The sequence below is a fragment of the Heloderma suspectum genome, chromosome 3 (assembly GCF_057233095.1).
Source record: "Heloderma suspectum isolate Gila_16-S chromosome 3, 16-S_ref, whole genome shotgun sequence".
Classification (NCBI taxonomy): domain Eukaryota; kingdom Metazoa; phylum Chordata; class Lepidosauria; order Squamata; family Helodermatidae; genus Heloderma; species Heloderma suspectum.
The window spans coordinates 259200001-259218476 of NC_139460.1; the positions used below are offsets into that span (position 1 = coordinate 259200001).

General features: G+C 42.3%; 1 protein-coding gene across 6 annotated transcripts in view; it reads right to left on the bottom strand.

Annotated features, from left to right (window-relative positions):
• SUFU (SUFU negative regulator of hedgehog signaling) overlaps positions 1-18476 on the bottom strand; it is a 124912-nt gene that overhangs the window by 97285 nt on the left and 9151 nt on the right. For all 6 annotated transcript variants that reach the window (XR_014789508.1, XM_084846458.1, XM_084846457.1 and 3 more), the window contains exon 2: positions 12036-12170. Coding sequence is in view for 5 of the 6 variants with exons in the window: in XM_084846458.1 (XP_084702584.1) it covers positions 12036-12170 (135 nt within the window). In the remaining variant the exon portion in view is untranslated. The remainder of the gene's footprint in view (positions 1-12035; positions 12171-18476) is intronic.

Sequence of the window (18476 nt, forward strand, 5' to 3'; positions counted from 1 at the left end):
CACAGGATTCACAATTTGTTCCAAATGCAGACTTTTGGTTTGCTTTGTGCATAATTAAGGTGTTGGTTTTTTTAAATACAGGATATGGCCTGCCCTGGGAATAACTATAGCACTGATTCTTATTTCAACTTGGTTTCTGATATTTCCTGATAAAGATCAAATACAAAGAAGGTTAGATGCTATAAAAAATATTAGATTTAAAGTAAATGAGCATGTCAGAGTGGAAGTAATTATGTTTGAAAGCTCATTTATGGTTGCTTGCAATCTATGCCAGTAATTGGACTGGTAATAATTTAGAGTTAAGGTGCAATCCTCTGCATGCTTATAGACAAAAAATAAGTCCTACAACTCCCAGCATTCCCCAGCCAGTCATTTATTCATTATTATTGCTTCATTATATTGCCTTTATTATTGCTTATGGCTGCAATTCTGTATTTATTTATTACATTTATATCCCGCCTTTCTACCAAATATGGTGCTCAAGGCAATTATCAATAACAAAACTGAGATTAAAATAAAAAATAATTAAAACATATACCAATTTATCTGATTGTAAAACCCTATTAGTGGTATTTACTTTTGAGTAGATATGTATAGGATTATGCTTAAGAGTTATTATGCTATTTGCAATTATCTTATATGTATTCATTATTTGATTATGAATTGCTTTGGGACCTCTGCTGGCCTGAAAGACAGGATATAACTGAAAATAAGCCATTTAGTACAAACCATAAAGCAAATGCGAGAAATATGAGTAAGTTTATTCTTTTTAGTGGGCAGTAATATAGATTCACATTTTATATTTAAGTGCAGGATGTAGGAAGCACATATTAAAACGCAATACCATACATTTCCTGGGCTAACAGATCTAAATATTGCTGAAGTATGTACTACAAAGAAGACAACATTTTAACAGGGAGAAAAATATTCACATTTGGTCCAAGTTCCAGAGTTTTGCACACAGACATACACACACAGGAATAGTACATAAAATACAAAACTAATTGGACAAATATAATGGTTTCCCCAAAATACAGGAAGCATGTTAACTCTACAACAATTTTAACTCTGAAAGCCCACATTTTCTCCTTCAAAACACATATATACATAAAGCTAAACAACATTTTATGGTAATCATGTAGCATGCAGCTGAGGGTTAGCTTTTTTTCTTTACTCTAGTGTAAACATGTACGGTAGTGCAGCTACTTCAGGTGGCAGCAGGGGAGAGGTGTAGCCCCCTTGCTATTTAGCTTCTTAAGAAGAAAAAATTATCTCCCTAGGTTTCAAGAGTACAGTCAGTTTCCTAGAGCCCTGTGCTCTAGGAAACTCTCAAAACAGTGCTATCTCAAAACAGAAGCCCCGTATGTTGTACTGAAAAACCTATTCTCCTTTTCTACTGAAGCAACTTGGGTATCCTCCCCCACACCCCCAGTGTTACAAATAACATTAAGAAATTCACCAAGCTCCAGGTTTCTGAGCTTTCTAGTTCAGAATGAAAGCCCTTTGCCAAAATGTATGCATTCTCACTTTAGCAGGTAATTTCCCCCACATTCCAGCACAAGAGGACTGAAAGAAATAAGAAAACTAATCCTCACTGGGTAGGGAGAAGAGTATACTGCACATTTACACACAGGTACTCCTTGCTTAAAAAGTAAACATATTTATGCACATGATCATCTGAAAAAAAGTGTTTATGACTGGTAACTCTATTACCATCTCAGCAAGGAAGGTACAAGCAGCACTTCAGGCCAATTTTCAGTGTAATTTGAACATGGTTTTCAAAGGCTAATAAAGTGCCAACATACATACCAATGATGGCTTTAAAACAAACCAAGGAGCCTTTTCAGACAGTAATCTGTAAGGGTAGTTTCCATGCTAGGCTGCCATAGCATCTTGATCTGCCACATTAAAAGGTGTAGACCATCAAACTTGATTGCCCTTTGTATATGAAAAGGCAATGTCTACATTTGAATTCAAAGTAAGAGCGACTGAACCATAATTGCTTTAACATGCTAATGAGTAAAGTGTAAATATTTAAAGATCAAAATAACATTTCAGGACTATTTAGAAGCAACTCTTAAGATACATAGTTCCTTCTACATTACTGAAAACTAACAACTCACAGTATGCTTCTAGTATATGGAACCTGGAAATGAGCCTATACTTGTCATACTGCCAAATTACATGAAATCAATAACTTTAGACATATACTTTGCACTATGTTTGATCCCTTAGGCTCAAACTACAGGTTACTTGGGCGTTCAGAGAGATTCTTTCCTCCACAGTGTTTTGTTTATTGTAATTCAAAGCAGCATGCCCCACACCGCCCTGAGGGGAAAAAGGGAATGCAAGGAAGAGGCTGCTTAACCATTTCCTCACTTGTCCTTTTCCAGCTCATGATCACCTTTCTTGTTGTTCAGTGGTTAAGTCGTGTCTCTTCCTGACCCCATGGACCACAGCATGCCAGGCCCTCCTGTCCTCCACTCTCTCCCTGAGTGTGCTCAAGTTCATATTCATTGCATCAGTGATGCTATCTAGCCATCTCATCCTCTGCTGTCCCCTTCTCGTTTTGCCTTCAGTCTTTCCCAGCATCAGGGTCTTCTCCAGAGAGTTTTCTCTTCGCATTAGGAGGCCAAAATATTTGAGCTTCAGCTTCAGTATCTGTCCTTCCAATGAGCACTCAGGGTTGATTTCCTTTAGAATGGACTGATTTGACCTCCCTGCAGTCCAGGGGACTCGTAAGAGTCTTCTCCAGCACCACAGTTCAAAAGCATCAATTCTTCGGCGCTCAGCCTTCCTTATAGTCCAGCTCTCACAGCCATACGTTGCTACTGGGAAAACCATAGCTTTGATTAGATGGACCTTGGTCGGCAAGGTGATGTCTCTGCTTCTTACTATGCTGTCTAGGTGTGCCATAGCTTTCCTCCCAAGGAGCAAGTGTCTTTTAATTTCATGGCTACAGTCACCGTCTGCGGTGATCTTGGAGCCCAAGAAAATAAAATCTGTCACTGCTTCCATTTCTTCCCCTTCTATATGCCAGGAAGTGATGGAGCCAGATGCCATGATCTTAGTTTTTTTAATGTTGAGTTTCAAACCAGCTTTTGCACTCTCCACTTTCACCCTCAACAAGAGGCTCTTTAGATCCTCTTTGCAGGAACTTGCTTCCACCTTTCTCTGTTCAGAGAGGCAAGAGAAATCACTTCTGTCTTTCTCTCTGTGTGGAGGTTCTCTGTGCAGAGAGAGGCGGGAATGTCGCCTGCCCCGTGTCATTGGGAGAGTGAGTGGCTCGCTAAGTAAGAGGAATCACTGCCATTATTTCTGAAATGTGATCAGATATAACAAGCAGAGATCCCTCTCCCCGCCTCCTTCCCAAGCCTCCAGTAGCCTCCTGTGGGCAGAGTTTGGGGAGGGGCCTCACCAGAGGTCTCACATGCTGGATGGCCCTCCTGGTGGGACAAATTGGTCCATGGGCCAGAGGTACACCATCCTCGCTATAGGTGAAAAAGCAGCTTGGGAAGGATGATTTTGAGCCGGAAAAAGATTAAGCAAAGGATTACCATATTTGTTTTATTTATTCTATGTATTTACAGCATTTGTATACTGTTTCCCATCCAAACAGATTCTGGAGCAGTGAACACAAGAAGTACAATAGTAAAAAAGATAAAAGATTAAAGCACCATATTAGAATTATTAAAAACAGAATGTCGATCATGGCTCGCCATTTAAGGAATGCTTCCTGGAACAGAGCTGTTTTCAGAAGGCACCAGAAGCAACACTACTGGCGTCAGCCTGAACTCTAGGGGCAGGGAATTCCAAAGAAAGGGGGCTGTCACACGAAAGGCTTTTCTCCTGGTGGACTCCAATTGGGCCATAGGTCCATGTGGAACCACCAGGTGCATGCCCTCTGATGACCTCAGTGACTGGGCAGGTTGATAAGGGAGAAGGCACTCTCTCAGGTATCGTAGTCCCAAGTTATTTAAGGCTTTGTACACTTCAATTGCCTGGATGGCCAGGTTTTATCCAGCCTAGCCATGCTGTCCAGTACCCAGTTGCACAGTTACCTGGGCAAGATTCCCAACTTGCATTAGAAAAAAAAGCAAGTCTTTGGAGCCGCTGTAGAACAAGACAAAATGCAAGACAAAATGTAAAGGCACATTTTCCTTCCATTGTTTTCTATGAAATAAGCCTATTCCAGCTTTTCAGTGTTTTAACCAATGAGTAAAGACATACCTATGACTGACATTTAGGGAAACAGTGTTAGCTATATAGATAAAAATAAAGTAACACACCCATTGACTGGAGAAGTGACTTCCTGGTTCATTTGGAAGCCTTTTTTTTGGTCTTCCCTGGTGGAGGAATGATTGTTGCCCTTAGAAAACCATTGAGAAATCCAGGATTTTACTGTAGCTGTGATTGGTCAGTAGCATGTCTGTCCCCAACACAAAATATACTCCCTCCAATGCATACATACACACACTTTTGAGTTATGAAGATCAATCTAGTTCAATTGCCTCTGCTTAAGACTCCCTCCTAGCCAAAAGCAGCGCTCAATTGCATGCAGAAGCCTCATGCTCCACTGACCTGAATGCAATTAGATACATGTTGCACTTTTGCTTCAGCAAAGAGTCACATAACCACGACAGTCAACCCTTAAACTGGGCAGTGTATCTCATACCTTTTTTTTTTTATCTCTACAGTGATAATCTGTTTTATGTAACAGAGAGTGAGGGATTCAACAGATTAAACTGTGGCTATTGTATATAACTAGCTACAGACTCTCAGACCTTTGTTTCACACAGATCTCCAATCTATTAATGGATAGTGTGTCTATTAATGGTAAACCTTTGTTTCAGCCCTGCCCAATATCCTAAAGTCATGCCACTGTATTAGTTTTGCCAGAAAGGTCCTACAAAGATGCAGCCTAGTTTTTCAGTAAAGGTGTTCAACTGGAGTTAGAAGAAGCTAGGCTTCACAGATCCATACTGTATCTTCTAAAAGGAGAGAAGAGGGAGACCCCCCGCCCTGTGAATTTCCAAATGAGTCCACTCTTGTCAAGCTTATGGTTGCCAACCCCACATTTCCCACTTCCCTAACCCCGGATTCCATTCCCCAGCTGCTCAGTTCTACAAATTAGACAAACCCATGAAGCCTGTTAGCCAGGATAGCTAAATGAGACATCTAGAGCAGCACCGGGCAGCCTTCACTTGAAGGCCACTTGCCCTTGGACGGAATTTGTCAGGGGCTGCATGCCAGCAATGGCCAGGGCCTCCATCCACACACCCCATCCATTAAACACATACACACACACACACACACACAGCACTCTTATCTCTTTCAAACACACACACAGGGATGCCTTTTGAAAATGTAGATCCTGCCAGATCTGTGCTTTCAAAGTGCTCATGCCTCTCTACTCGGATAGGGAAGGGTAGCCCCCACCCTGCTCAGAAAGAGAAGGCTTTTGAAAGCATGGATCCAGCCAGATCCATGCTTTCAAAGTACTCTTTTCTCCCTGCTTAGGAGCTGCTCCCTCCCTGTCCAGAGAGGCTTGGGTGGAACCTGCAGAAGTGCCATGGGCTACATGTGGCCAGCAGGCTCCCCTCTCTACCTCTAAAGGCAGTGTACCTCTGAATACCAGCTTCTGGGGTCAAACAATAGGGAGGGGGCATTTGCCTTTATACCCTGCTTGAAAATGGGCCTGTTGGCATGATCAGACATCCCACCTTGGCTTATTTAAGCCACGACAGGTTGCAGCATATGCAGGCAGCCATTTTGCATATTCATGCCGTAACTGCAGCTTGTTGTGTCATCCAAACCCTGGCGGTGGGTTAAATAACAAGCTGTGGTGCCACAACAAGCTGTGGCAATCATGTGAACTCGGTCAATGTCCCAGAAGCATCCAGCTGGCCACTTTTGGAAACATGATACCCAACTAAACGGCTCTTTGTTTCGATCCAGCCTTCTCTTCTTATGTTATAAGCAACCTGTCAGAAAGATGTAAATAGATCAAGGCTCTGAAGACGGCATATGTAATTGTTTTAGGACTGAGTCTGCTTTTTGGCTCATAATATGCATGACTCATTTTTGTTGCTATATTCTGGTTCTGAGCTCTTTACTTCTACATCCAGGTGACCCTGTGAGCTCATACACGAATTCTTTAACCCTAGTGCAATATTAGTAGATTCTTTAACACTAGTGCAGTATTAGTCCATCTATGTTACATTTCATTCTGGGCAGTGCCCAACATCAGACAGTACTCTACTTTTCTCAAACCAGTAAACATTTGTAATTTTTTTATTACTCTTACATGGCACAATATACAAAGCATATTGGGGGGGGGTCCCCTGTTTTTTCCCAAGCCTTCTAAGGGAGGTTTAATGGGGCTTGACTGGGCCTTGGGTAGTACCATTGACAGCATGGCCAGCTGTTACATAGGCATATACGTGACTGAGAGCTACCAACAGCCAAGGCAGATAGGACAATAGGCATGAACTGCAGAGATTTCCTTTTGGTCGCTGCAGACAGGTTGACTATGCCAGGAGATCACATCATCCTGGGATGCTTTGTATATGGCAAGAGAGAACCCACAGAATGGAGGTGCTAGCTTATTCAGGATAATAGAGAGAGGTGCTCTATGGTCTCCAAATTAGTTAGGAAACAGGCAAGTGATTAGCAGTTTTGGAAACTCAGATTAGCAGTTTTGGAAGCTTAACTGATTGACAGTTTTGGAAGAATGTGGAAAAGAAGCAAGAACCAGCTTAGGTCATAACACAGAAATGGAGTAACTAGGAGGTATGACGGGATGGGTGCTAGCATGTGAAAGGACAGGTCACACACAATAGCCAAAGACCTCAAAAAACTTAATAAAGGGGGAACTGGAATTCTTGCTTCTAGTCTAGAATTTGTTAGTCCTGCCAGAGCCACAGTGCTGGCAGTGTCTTATAGGGTAGCAAGAGGGCAAGGGAGGCCTAATTAAAAAGCAAGGAGATCTGGAGGTAGCAAAAGTGCCAAGATGCTTACATCTACCATCCAAGGAGAAGAAATAAGAATCCATCAGACATTTGCCAGGTTTACTATTCTTAACAGCCAGCCCCTCTCCCACCCCCAATTTCTATTACTCTGCATTGGGAAACTATTTTACATCGGAAAGCAGAGAGGCTTATTCTCCAAGGAAGCACATGCAGATATGCTGCAGACTGGCTTCGCCCTGAGCCAAACTTCGTTACATTCCTTTTATTAAAAACAGCCCTCCTTGTAAGTTCAACTACTGTGCTGTAAACATAAAACAAGTCTCCCACCACACTTCAAAAACAAGTCTTTAATTCCAAAATCTTTAACAATAAGGATGTGTTTTAGTTCCAGGGATTGTGTGTGAGTTTAAGCAGTGCAAGGCAGCCTCTCTGTAGGTGGCCAGTCTCTTACATTAACTACCTTAAACAAATGACATTTTAAAGCCAAACACACACTAGACACCCCCCCTCCCCCAATCCAGAAGGTGGCCTTGGCTTCAAGGGAGGTCTACCACCAACAGAGAATAGAAAGTATGGGAAAGTGCTTTGATGCTATGCACAGAGGCAGTAGGATAAGTATATCGGAGATATGTGGCCGAATGTTTAAGATGCATAAAACTACTAAGCAAATATGTATGATCAGAGAACATTTACTTTCTCTATTCTACATCACTTCTTCCCTCTTGAGGAAAAAAAGACAAAAACATACATATTTTGGGAAGAATTCTGTGAATAATATATTTTGGATTATAAAACAAAAAAGCATTCCAGGTACCTTCCCCCGCAAAAGGGGAAACACATTATTAATTTATTACATTTCTTTACCACTCAATAGCGAAAACTCTCTGGGCAGTTCACAACAATTAAAACCATAAACTACGACATGGTAAAATATAATATAAATGTTTAAAACTACAGTATAAAATAAAAATAAAACCAAAATAAAACCTAGCAGCACTGCAAAGATTTAAAGTAAGTAACAAGTTTAAAACAGAATTTGTTTTAAACTGATAACATTATCCTTAGTTCTATAGATACACATCAAAACTGAAGAAGCTGCCTCTTCCATATATACTTAACCAAAGAATCCATTTTCAATAAGGTTAATTTCACAGCTGCAAACTCCATTCTGTACTAACTGAGGATTTTGAAGTTTGAAGCTGGCACCATGTTAGCCCTTACAGCTTAAGTGCTTTTTACCAAGCATTTTTGAATGTATAGGATATCTACCATCAGGAATTCTTCCATGTTATTACAGAGCTATTTTGTAAGCAAGCAACCACCAGCATTTAAGCAGAGTATGAAAGCCACACCTTTCTAACTGCAAATAAATCTGCAAGCAAAGAAGGGTACATTTCACAGGGTTTTATTAAAAAAAATAAACTTAACCTTCACACTGAACGTGCTACATCTGTTTCCAGTTTATTAATACATGGAGGGAGCAATCCTACCAGGATAGTAGAAACACGGAGGCGATTGCCTATCCAATGCAGAGCAGGAGAAGCATGGAGGGGATCGTCCCCTCTTGCGCTCCAGCCACCCTGCATTTGTGGGTAGACAGCTGATTTCGGCTGTCTAGCTGCAGGAAGTTGGAGCGAGAGAAGTGGTGGCCGGACAACACATTGGATGTGTTGTACCAACATTTTTGAGTCCCCTGCCTCAGCACGCCCCCAGAAACGCCCCGTTTTCACCACTCCACGCTCCTCTTCTGAGCATGGAGCGCAGGGCTGTTCCACACTGCCTATGAGGCAGCGCAGGAGGGGGTGAAGGTCAGTTCTCAGGGAACCGACCTATCCTATGGCCGTCTAGCCGCTGACTAGTGGCCAGCCCATAGAGACCTTAATTTAAATTAGATGTTCTCATTTCAAAATACTATTAGCAGTGTTGCACTAATTAGTGGGCATGATCCTGCTTTTTCCACACAAGTTGGGCACCAAGGAGTGGCATCCCAATGACAATGTGTGACTGGCAACAGGGGAATGGATTTCTAACCTTTACTGTGCTATGACTATGTCTTGGCCTGAGTGCTAGATAGACTGAAGTACAGCTGACTCCAGTTCAAATAACCTGTGCCACCATTATACTAGATGTTATAACCAAGACCTTGAGCACACTCCAGGAGAGAGCGGAGGACAGGAAGGCCTGGCGTGCTATGGTCCATGGGGTCACAAAGAGTCAGACACGACTTAACGACTGAACAATATAACAAAGACACTTTGTAGCTAGCCTATCTGCCACCTTTCTTTCACTGCAGAGTATTTTTAGTCTTGGGTTAAGAGTCTATAGATGAGGTGGGGTGAGCCCAGCACTCATCCATCTCAATTACCTATTAAGTCACAGGGCCAAAATGAAACACATGATGTTTATATCAGATATTTAAATAAAGTGTTTTTTTTATTTAAAATTACTTTTAGGCTGCCTTTAAGGCTGGAAACCTCTCAAGGTGACATACAAGGTAAAAAAGTGAATACAATAAAAAAAACAATGAATACATATTCAAGAAGAGTCCTTTAAAAACAGATTACCAATAAAAATAAATAAAAACAGAAACTACCATAAAACCAGTAGCAGAAGACACTACAGGAAGGCCAGCAAAAACAGGTCCAGAGTTTTCCTGAAGACCTGCAAAGAAGAGGTCTGACCAATTTGCTGATGGAAGCAGATTCCGGGGGTGGGGTGGGGGCTACCACTGGGAAGGCCCTTGTCAGGGTGGAAACTGAGCCGATAGAACCCCAGAGCAGTTCTGATTCTGAGGAGGATCAGCAATCCACGGGAGAGGAGCCAACTCATCCCTCACAGGCACAGCAGCTGGCAGAGATTCCTCCTGCCAGCATTCCTGAGATAGATAGTGACACTGGCAGTGAGAAAGTGTGGGAAGGGGGCTTGCGAGACGCTCGACGCAGACGCAAAGAGTGATGAGCGATGGAGGGCGCGGAAAGGAGGCATAGCGTCCGTTTGGCGCGCAAGCAACGGCCGCCTCCTGTGGACCCAAGGGAAAGAGGGAGGATCTCTGCCTAGCCCATAAGTTCAGGGTCTTCAAGTGACTCTCCTTCAAACGGTGGCACATAGGCCACTCTGCTGTTCCTTGCTTAGTCACTGGTGATTAGCATCTAAAAGAGTCATTAAGTTGTAAAAGGATTAAAGCCTTGAAAAGAATCCTTTCGTCTGTGTCTTGAATTGGCTACTGTGTCTTGAGGAGTCTACTGAAAGAGGCCGCTAGGGTGCCTCTTGACAGCCCTCTCCCTTGTACTCACCAGCCTAACTGCCTTTGGCACGAGACAAGTGAGAAGGGCCTCTGCTGATGACCTCAACTAGTGCTGCCAGTGCAGTATTGGTATCACATGAGCTGACTGTCCTGTTCCCACCAATATCTGGGTGGCTGTATTCTGCACCAGGTAAAGTTTCTGAACAGTTTTCAAAGGGAGGCTAATGTACAGCATGTTACCGTAGTCTAACCTGGACACCACCAGAGCATGAATAACCAAAGCAAGAGCCTCCCTCTTCAGATATGGTCATAACTGCCATACCAACCTAAGCTGGTAAGAAGTACTCCTGGCCACTGCCACCACCTGAGCATCCCCAGTTAAGAGCAGAGTACAGGAACACACCCAAACTGCGTACTTGTTCCTTCAGGGAAAGAGCAACCCCATCTAGGACTAGATGTAATCCTCTGTCCAGATTAGTCAGTTTCCCCTACCCACTATACTTCCGTCTTGTCTCAATTGTGTCTCAGCTTGCTTTCTCTCAACCATCCCAAAACCGCCTCCAGACACCAGTTCAGGAGTTCAACTGATCTGAAATGAATTACAGTCTATGGTACAGAGAATGCAGAATTAAGTCTTCAGGGCTGAGGTCCACTAGCAACACAGCAGGCAGGAACAGGGCAGCTGGCTGTTAGCAAAACTTGTTTCATGTGTACTCTGATAAAATTTAAACTTAAAAAGCAAATGGCTGCAGTTTCTGTTTAAATGTATTCAACAGCAGGAACACATGTTGTGATATAATATACAAGCCTTAGAATACTTTTACATGGACAGAATTCACCCTGAGATAGCCCAGGATGAAATACATATTATGATAATTCTGTAAATGTAGAGAACACAAATATTTGCAGACAACTGCTTAGCTAGCAAAAACTGAAGGGCATCATCACCCACCAATGACTTACATGTGGTTCTGCCATGTTTAACATTTACATAGGGTATGAATACCAGAGAAGCAGCTCTGTTAGTCTGATGCAACCAAAAAAAGAGCATGTTTGTGGCACTTTAACAGACTAGCTTTATAGCTTTCATTGACTAAAGCCCACTATATGAAGTGTTATCATGTATGAAGCATTAGGGGGAGGCTTATAAGCAGTGGTGCCCAAACCCATAAAATGCAAGAGGTACCTTGTGACATTTCCATGGAAAGGTACCAAGAAAAGTTGGGTCACTGGGTGGGTTAAAAGTATAATAAATAAGGTAAGAACAGTGGCAATTCACAGCAGCAGTAATTGGTGATGACACATTCTTCCTATTCTTGCTATGCTAATTTAACACCTATAGAGGGAGAGGATTCCCAGGTCTTTTGAGCCTGAAACACATAGAATCAAACTTGCTGATAAATTCCAGTTCAGCAATTTTACACTGAAGTCTCCTTCTATAGTTCTTTAGTAGTTGCAGTACTTTCAGGTCAGCAGCAGTATGTCCTGAGAGAGGACAGCCCCTTCTGAATTCTGTCACATAGAACTACTTTTATCTGTGTGCATCCATGCTGCTTCTACTACATTTCCAACTGGGATGGGCTGTACCTCAGTGTGACAGAGCATCTGCTTTCCATTCATAAGGTCCTAGGTTTGATCCCTGGCATCTCCAGGTAGGGCAGGAGAAGTTCCTGCCTGAAACCTCGGGGAGTTGCTGCCAGTCAGTGTCAACAATACTGGGCTAGATGGACCAATGGTCTGACTTGGTATGAGGCAGCTCCCTATGTTCCTAACTGCTTCAGAAAGCCAAAATCCACAATAAATAGAAATTAAAGACTTACTCGTGCACTCTGTTATCACCATACAAGTCGCTTAATCCAAAGCTTACATAGTGCCAGTGCTCAGGAACATTTTGGGTTGGACTTCCCAAGTTCCTGTACATACTGACGTAGTCCAGAGGATCAGGTCCACCTAACCTATATAAAAAAAATAAAAAGACAAGAGTAAGTTGCAACTAAGTGTTGGAAAATGAATGGTTTTAAACCAATGTATTTACCACCACTCCATTCAACATCATTAAACCTGCTTCCTTCTTTAAATAGTTAGGTCAAACAAGTAAGAACTTTGCCTTGTGTCATCACAACAACATAGTTGTCACAGAACTTGTAGTTCTGCACTGTTTGGCCTTAATAACATTTCACATACTTTGTTTTATTGTTTAAACGTGAAATGAAAGGCAAGCCTGCAAAGATGCTCACAAGACAAATACCTGCTGTTCACAATAGGAATGAAAATTTAAATATGACAACCAGACCCCTTCAAATATTAGAGGCTAAGATCAAAAAGCCTTAACAAAAAAATGTATTACATGTTTAAACTGTTTTTCAATAATACCTCATTTGTCTTAAGCACCCAACTAATGTTCACAAAAAAGTTCAGAAATGGACACTAGTTTTCTCCCAAATCTTTCTGCTACCAAGAAAAAGCTGCAGAATATTCAGATCCACAAAATATTACACCTGTCTCCTGCTTAATGAAATCTTAGTCAATTAATTGTATGAATTTCAATCAATCAAGTTTGCATACATTTGCATATAGGTAAAATCAATTGTTACAAAGCATGAACATACTTATTTTTCTTAAGTATTAAGAAACTTAATTTTTCTTTTTCTTAAGACAATGCACACATGTCACAGCAGGGACAATCTTAAATTTCTTGCTATAATAAAGAAAAGAGGAAATGCCTCATAAGATGGTGCTTGCCATCTGCAGTTTACAAATATCTGTATTAAAAAGAATTGGGCAACAGATTTATTTTTTAAACAGAATCAGTTTTTAAATCAACGGGCAGAGCAATTCTATGGTCCCTGGAGAGCATACCAGGGACCAGAGGATTTAACAGATTTCCCCTCCCAAAGCAATAGACACTGTTCTGACCAGAAGGGGGACTACACAATCTGGTCCCACTCCTTCCTGCTGCTGCAAAAAGAACCAGCCTCAGAGGACCTCGTAGAAGTCAAAAGGAGGCATTCCAGTTGGTGGAGGGGGGAGAGGAGAAGCCCAGATTAGGGATGTTAGCGAAATCCGCCACAAGTTCAAATGAGACCAGATTCTTTGGAATCCAGCCTCCAGAATCTGCGGCGGATTGGCCCCACTTACCTCCGCTCCGCGAGGATTCCGCACAGGACAGTACTCGGCTGCTTGCTCAGCCAGAGCCATTCTCCTCCGAGCCGATCGCCTTTTTTTAAAAAATGGACACAAAGACTTATACACAAGATTCAGGGCTCTATTTGCGTATAAGTCTATGGGCACATCCTGCTGATCACCATTTTTGTTGTTTAAAGGCGATCAGCGCGGAGGAGAATGGCTCCAGCCGTCCAGGTAAGCGGTCCTCAAGCCAGGCAGCTCTGCAGAATCCTCGCAGAGCAGAGACGCTCCGGAGGATTCCGGGGGGCGGAACGGATCACAGAGTGTTACCCTGTTGATACTTCTTGATCTCAGCGGCTTTTGATACCACTGACCATGATATCCTTCTGGGGCGATTGTCTGAGCTGGGAGTTGGGGTACTGCACTGCAGTGGTTCCACTCCTACTTGGATAGCCAGCTCCAGAAGGTGGTGCTTGGGGAATATTGCTCAGCCCCGTGGATTCTCCAATATAGGGTTCCTCAGGGGTCATGCTATTTAACATGAAACTGCTGAGTGGGATCATCTGTAGTTTTGGAGTGCCCTTTCATCAGGATGCTGATGATCGCAGCTCTATTTCTCCTTTTCATCTTCACCAGGTGAGGCTGTGGATGTGCTAGATCAGTGCCTGGCTGCGACAATAGACTGGATGAGGGCTAATAAACTGAAGCTCAATCCAGATGCTGTTAGTGGTTGGTTCTTCTGACCAGATAGAGGGTTCAACCTGTTCTGGATGGGGTTGCACTCTCCTTGAAGGAGCAGGTTCGTGGCTTTTCCTGGAGCCATCTCTATCACTTGAGGCTCAGGTGGCCTCATTGGCACAGAGTGCCTTCTATGAGCTTTGGCTGGTGGCCCAGCTATGCCCCTCTCCAGGGATAACCTGGCTTCAGTAATCTATGCTCTGGTAATCTCTAAATTAGATTACTGCAATGCACTCCACATAGGGCTGCTCTTGGAGACTGTTCAGAAACTGCAGCTTGTGCAAAATGTGGCAACCAGGTTAATAACCGGCACCAGAAGGTCTGAGCATATAAGATCAATTCTTCCTCGCTTGCATTGGCTGCCTATATGTTTCCAAGGTTGATTCAAGGTGCTGGTTTTAACCTATAAAGCCTTACACGGATCATGACCACAATACCGGACGGAATGATTGTCCCAACCTGAACATACCCAGACGCTATGATCAACATCTGGGACCTTTCTCCGAGTGCCACCTCCAAGGGAGACTCAGAAGGTGGCAACAACAGAGAGGGCCTTATCAGTGGTGGACCCACAACTGTGAGCTCCACACGGAGGACTGCCTGGCACCGACAATGTCATCTTTTCGGCACCAGGTTAACACTGCCCTCTACTCCCAGGCATATGATGGGGCATCTCTGTCTGCTATCTTGAACAGAACTATTACAGGGAAATTGTTTACCAAAATTGTTCTTTAGCTGCTTGAATTGTTTAAGTTTTTTGTGTTAAAATTTTTAGACTGTTTTTATCATACTGTATTTTTGTAATATTGTTGCTGTATCTTTTATGAATTGTTGTAACCTGCCCAGACAGCTTCAGCTATGGGGCAGTATAAAAATGAAATAAATAATAATTCATAACTCCTCCTGTCCTGCTGGCAGAAGCCTGGCAGGGCATAGGATACTCAGAAGCCTCTGGAGGCTTCCGAGATCAGAGGCTTCCATCTAGTAAGTCTCAACTCAATAGGGTTGCATCCTAATTGATTCGAATAATATAATGTAACCAATTAAACACTGCAACCCTACTATTTATGCTCTGAAAAGTCATTCGAATCCCTGTTTTTTCCTAACACACCCGATTTCTTAAGATTATTTGTTTAAACCTACAAGAAAAAGAATGTTCGCCAAATCTTTCGGGACCCAATTTAAAGTGCTAGTTGTTACCTTTAAAGCCCCATACCAGGCGCAGGGAACATGTAGCCCTCCAGATGCAGTCAGACTGCAGCGTATGACCCCTACGATGATATCTTTTAAATGGGCTTTGAAGACTTTTGTATTCCAAACTGGTACTTACTTGCTGCTATTTTAATTTCTGATACTAGTTTAATAGCTTGTTATTCCTGGCATATAGAAGGGGAAGAAATGGAAGCAGTGACAGATTTTACTTTCTTGGGCTCCAAGATCACCACAGATGGTGACTGTAGCCATGAAATTAAAAGACGCTTGCTCCTTGGGAGGAAAGCTATGGCAAACCTAGACAGCATAGTCAGAAGCAGAGACATCACCTTGCCGACCAAGGTCCATCTAATAAAAACTATGGTTTTCCCAGTAGTAACGTATGGCTGTGAGAGCTGGACTATAAGGAAGGCTGAGCGCCGAAGAATTGATGCTTTCTAACTGTGGTGCGGGAGAAGACTCTTACGAGTTCCCTGGACTGCAAGAAGGTCAAATCAGTCCATCCTAAAGGAAATCAACCCTGACTGCTCATTGGAAGGACAGATAATGAAGCTGAAGCTCAAATATTTTGGCCTCCTAATGCGAAGAGAAAACTCCCTGGAAAAGACCCTGATCCTGGGAAAGATTGAAGGCAAAAGGAGAAGGGGACGGCAGAGGATGAAATGGCTAGATAGCATCACAGATGCAATGAATATGAACTTGAGCACACTCCGGGAGACAGCGCAGGACAGGAAGGCCTGGCGTGCTATGGTCCATGGGGTCACGAAGAGTCGGACATGACTTAACGACTGAACAACAACAACAACAACAACATTCCTTCTACATTCAGCTAGATCAGGGGTTGGGAATCTATGATCTGGCCCTCCAGATATTGTTGGCCGCCAACTCCCATCAGCCCCAGCCAGCATGGCACATGGTTAGTGATCATGTGAGTTTTAAACCAACACCTGGACAACCACAGGTTCTCCACCCATGATCTAGACAGTGCTGGCTAATGATTGCACGCATAAGGGTTTTTGTTCACCATAGACAAGATGAGAAAGAGCAATAAATCATGGCTTCCCAGAAACCATGCACACATCAAAAGTGCTTTATGTATATAGAAACTTCCCAACATATAGAGTGACTCTAGTAAGATGCATACATCTGGCAGTCTTCCTTTTCCAAACTTCTTTCTTTAAAAGGTGTAAGGTGGGGAAGGAGAAGACATACAAAGCAACCCCAAGGCAAGTACTTGCAGTTACAAAAAGCTACAGTTTTCCATCCCAAATCCAAGCACAGGCTTTGTTCCAACAGGAAGAGAGGGCAGATAGAGGAATACATCAAACAATGGGATAATAGCAGCATATGCATTACTAGGCCCTGTACACCAGCTGCCAAAGCATTTTCTATTTTTACATAGGCAAAGAAAACAGTTGTTATAAGGAGGAAGTGGAAGAGACGACTTTGCAGAAAGCACTGGGAGCTTTTCAGGTATAAAGAGAATCTGTGCAAATATCCAGAGAGATGTATCATTAGGAGGTTAAAGGAGATCAACATCCCTAAGTAAATTCTGAACAGTAATAGTTGGGCCACCAGATGCCAGTCTCACAACTTTTGCTGGCAAGCTTGATGCAAACTACCCCCTAGTGGTATTTCTTATTGCAAATGGAGAAGCAGCTTAGGTAACCTTACAAAATCCAAAGCAAGATAAAATACCACTCTATGCAGAAGTAGCTAAGGCAACGCTTCTTACTTCTGCTGAAATAGGAGCATTTTGATCTGTTCATGACTCTACTCCAAGCAGAAGTTTCCAGACTTTCACCAACAAAAGGTTATTGCATGCTCTAGTTTGCATTTAATTTTTTGGGAAGGTCAACATCTGTACCAATTGTCCCAAAATTGGCTGAGGTCACATTCATGCCGTTAACTCTGATATTATCCAACAGAGGGAAACTAAATTGTGGAAGGAGTAGGAGTACTTTAAAGGAGCCTTCTTTTAAAAAAAGAAATATTTTCTTAACTTCTATACTTTTTATGTGAATGTCAAAGAATAAGGACCATTATTTCCCTTCCCAGGTTAAGTATGTCCAGAAACTTATACTGTAAATAGCAAAACCAAGAACTCTTGTTTTCCCCACATGACATCCAGAGGGAAAATACAGTACCGCATACTTTAATTCCTAGAACATTTGCAAAAAGAATAGAAATAAAGCATTCCTTATAGAATAATTTAAGCTAATACTACTTACCTATGTTTAGGTGAACCTTAGACTGCCTCAATAATTTTGGGTTATCAATTTCTCATGTAAGTGGAAAAATACAAAAATCCATAAAAAGGGATGAAAGTTACAGGGGCTGTTTGCATGTAGCATGTGCATTCAGCAGCAAATTGAATGTGAGGCTATGCACGAGGTGCTTCCAGTTTGCGGCAAAAACCTACAAACGCCCCATTCGTAGATTGTTACCTTGATGTCCAAACCTGGCCACTTTGGGTTATTTATTTGGGTTATTAAACAACCCAAAGTTAATTCCATGGTTTGTTCTTAGGTTAACAATGGTCTGTTTAACCCACAAATAACCCAAAGTGTCCAGGTTCAGATGTCACGCTAATGAACTAAAAATGGGGCATTCGTAGGGTGTTGCTTCAAACTGGATGCAGCTCATGTGCGGCACACATTCCCACCAATCTTGAGTTAATTAACCCACAATTGGCTGCTGAATACCAACCTTACGTACAAACCAGCTCACAGTTTAAAATTCATCCATGGCTAAGCTGAAATGACAATCTATTTTATTATTTATATGTTCAAATATGTGCCACCTTCTGCCCATAGTCTAGGATCTTTTACAAACCAATTTCAAACCGGAATTATTGAATTAGCCAGTTTCATAGAATGTAGCTAAAGAGAACATAGCCCAAATTCTCATTATTCTGATAACCCTAAACATAAATTGCAAGGTAATCTTAGTGAAAAGTTAGTAAAGCATACAATACTAAGTAGGTTGATGCTGACTATTGTCTAACCAGGTTTCCTGTCCTTATGGGCTTGAAGACTTCACTTCTATTTGAAAATCACGAGGTCCTGCCTATTATAAAAGAAACCTAACTGCACATTCCCCCAAGGACATCTTTTAAAAATAACCTGCACAATATTCCCCCAAGGGCATCTTTTAAAAATAATGCCTAGTAGGTAGTACCAGGC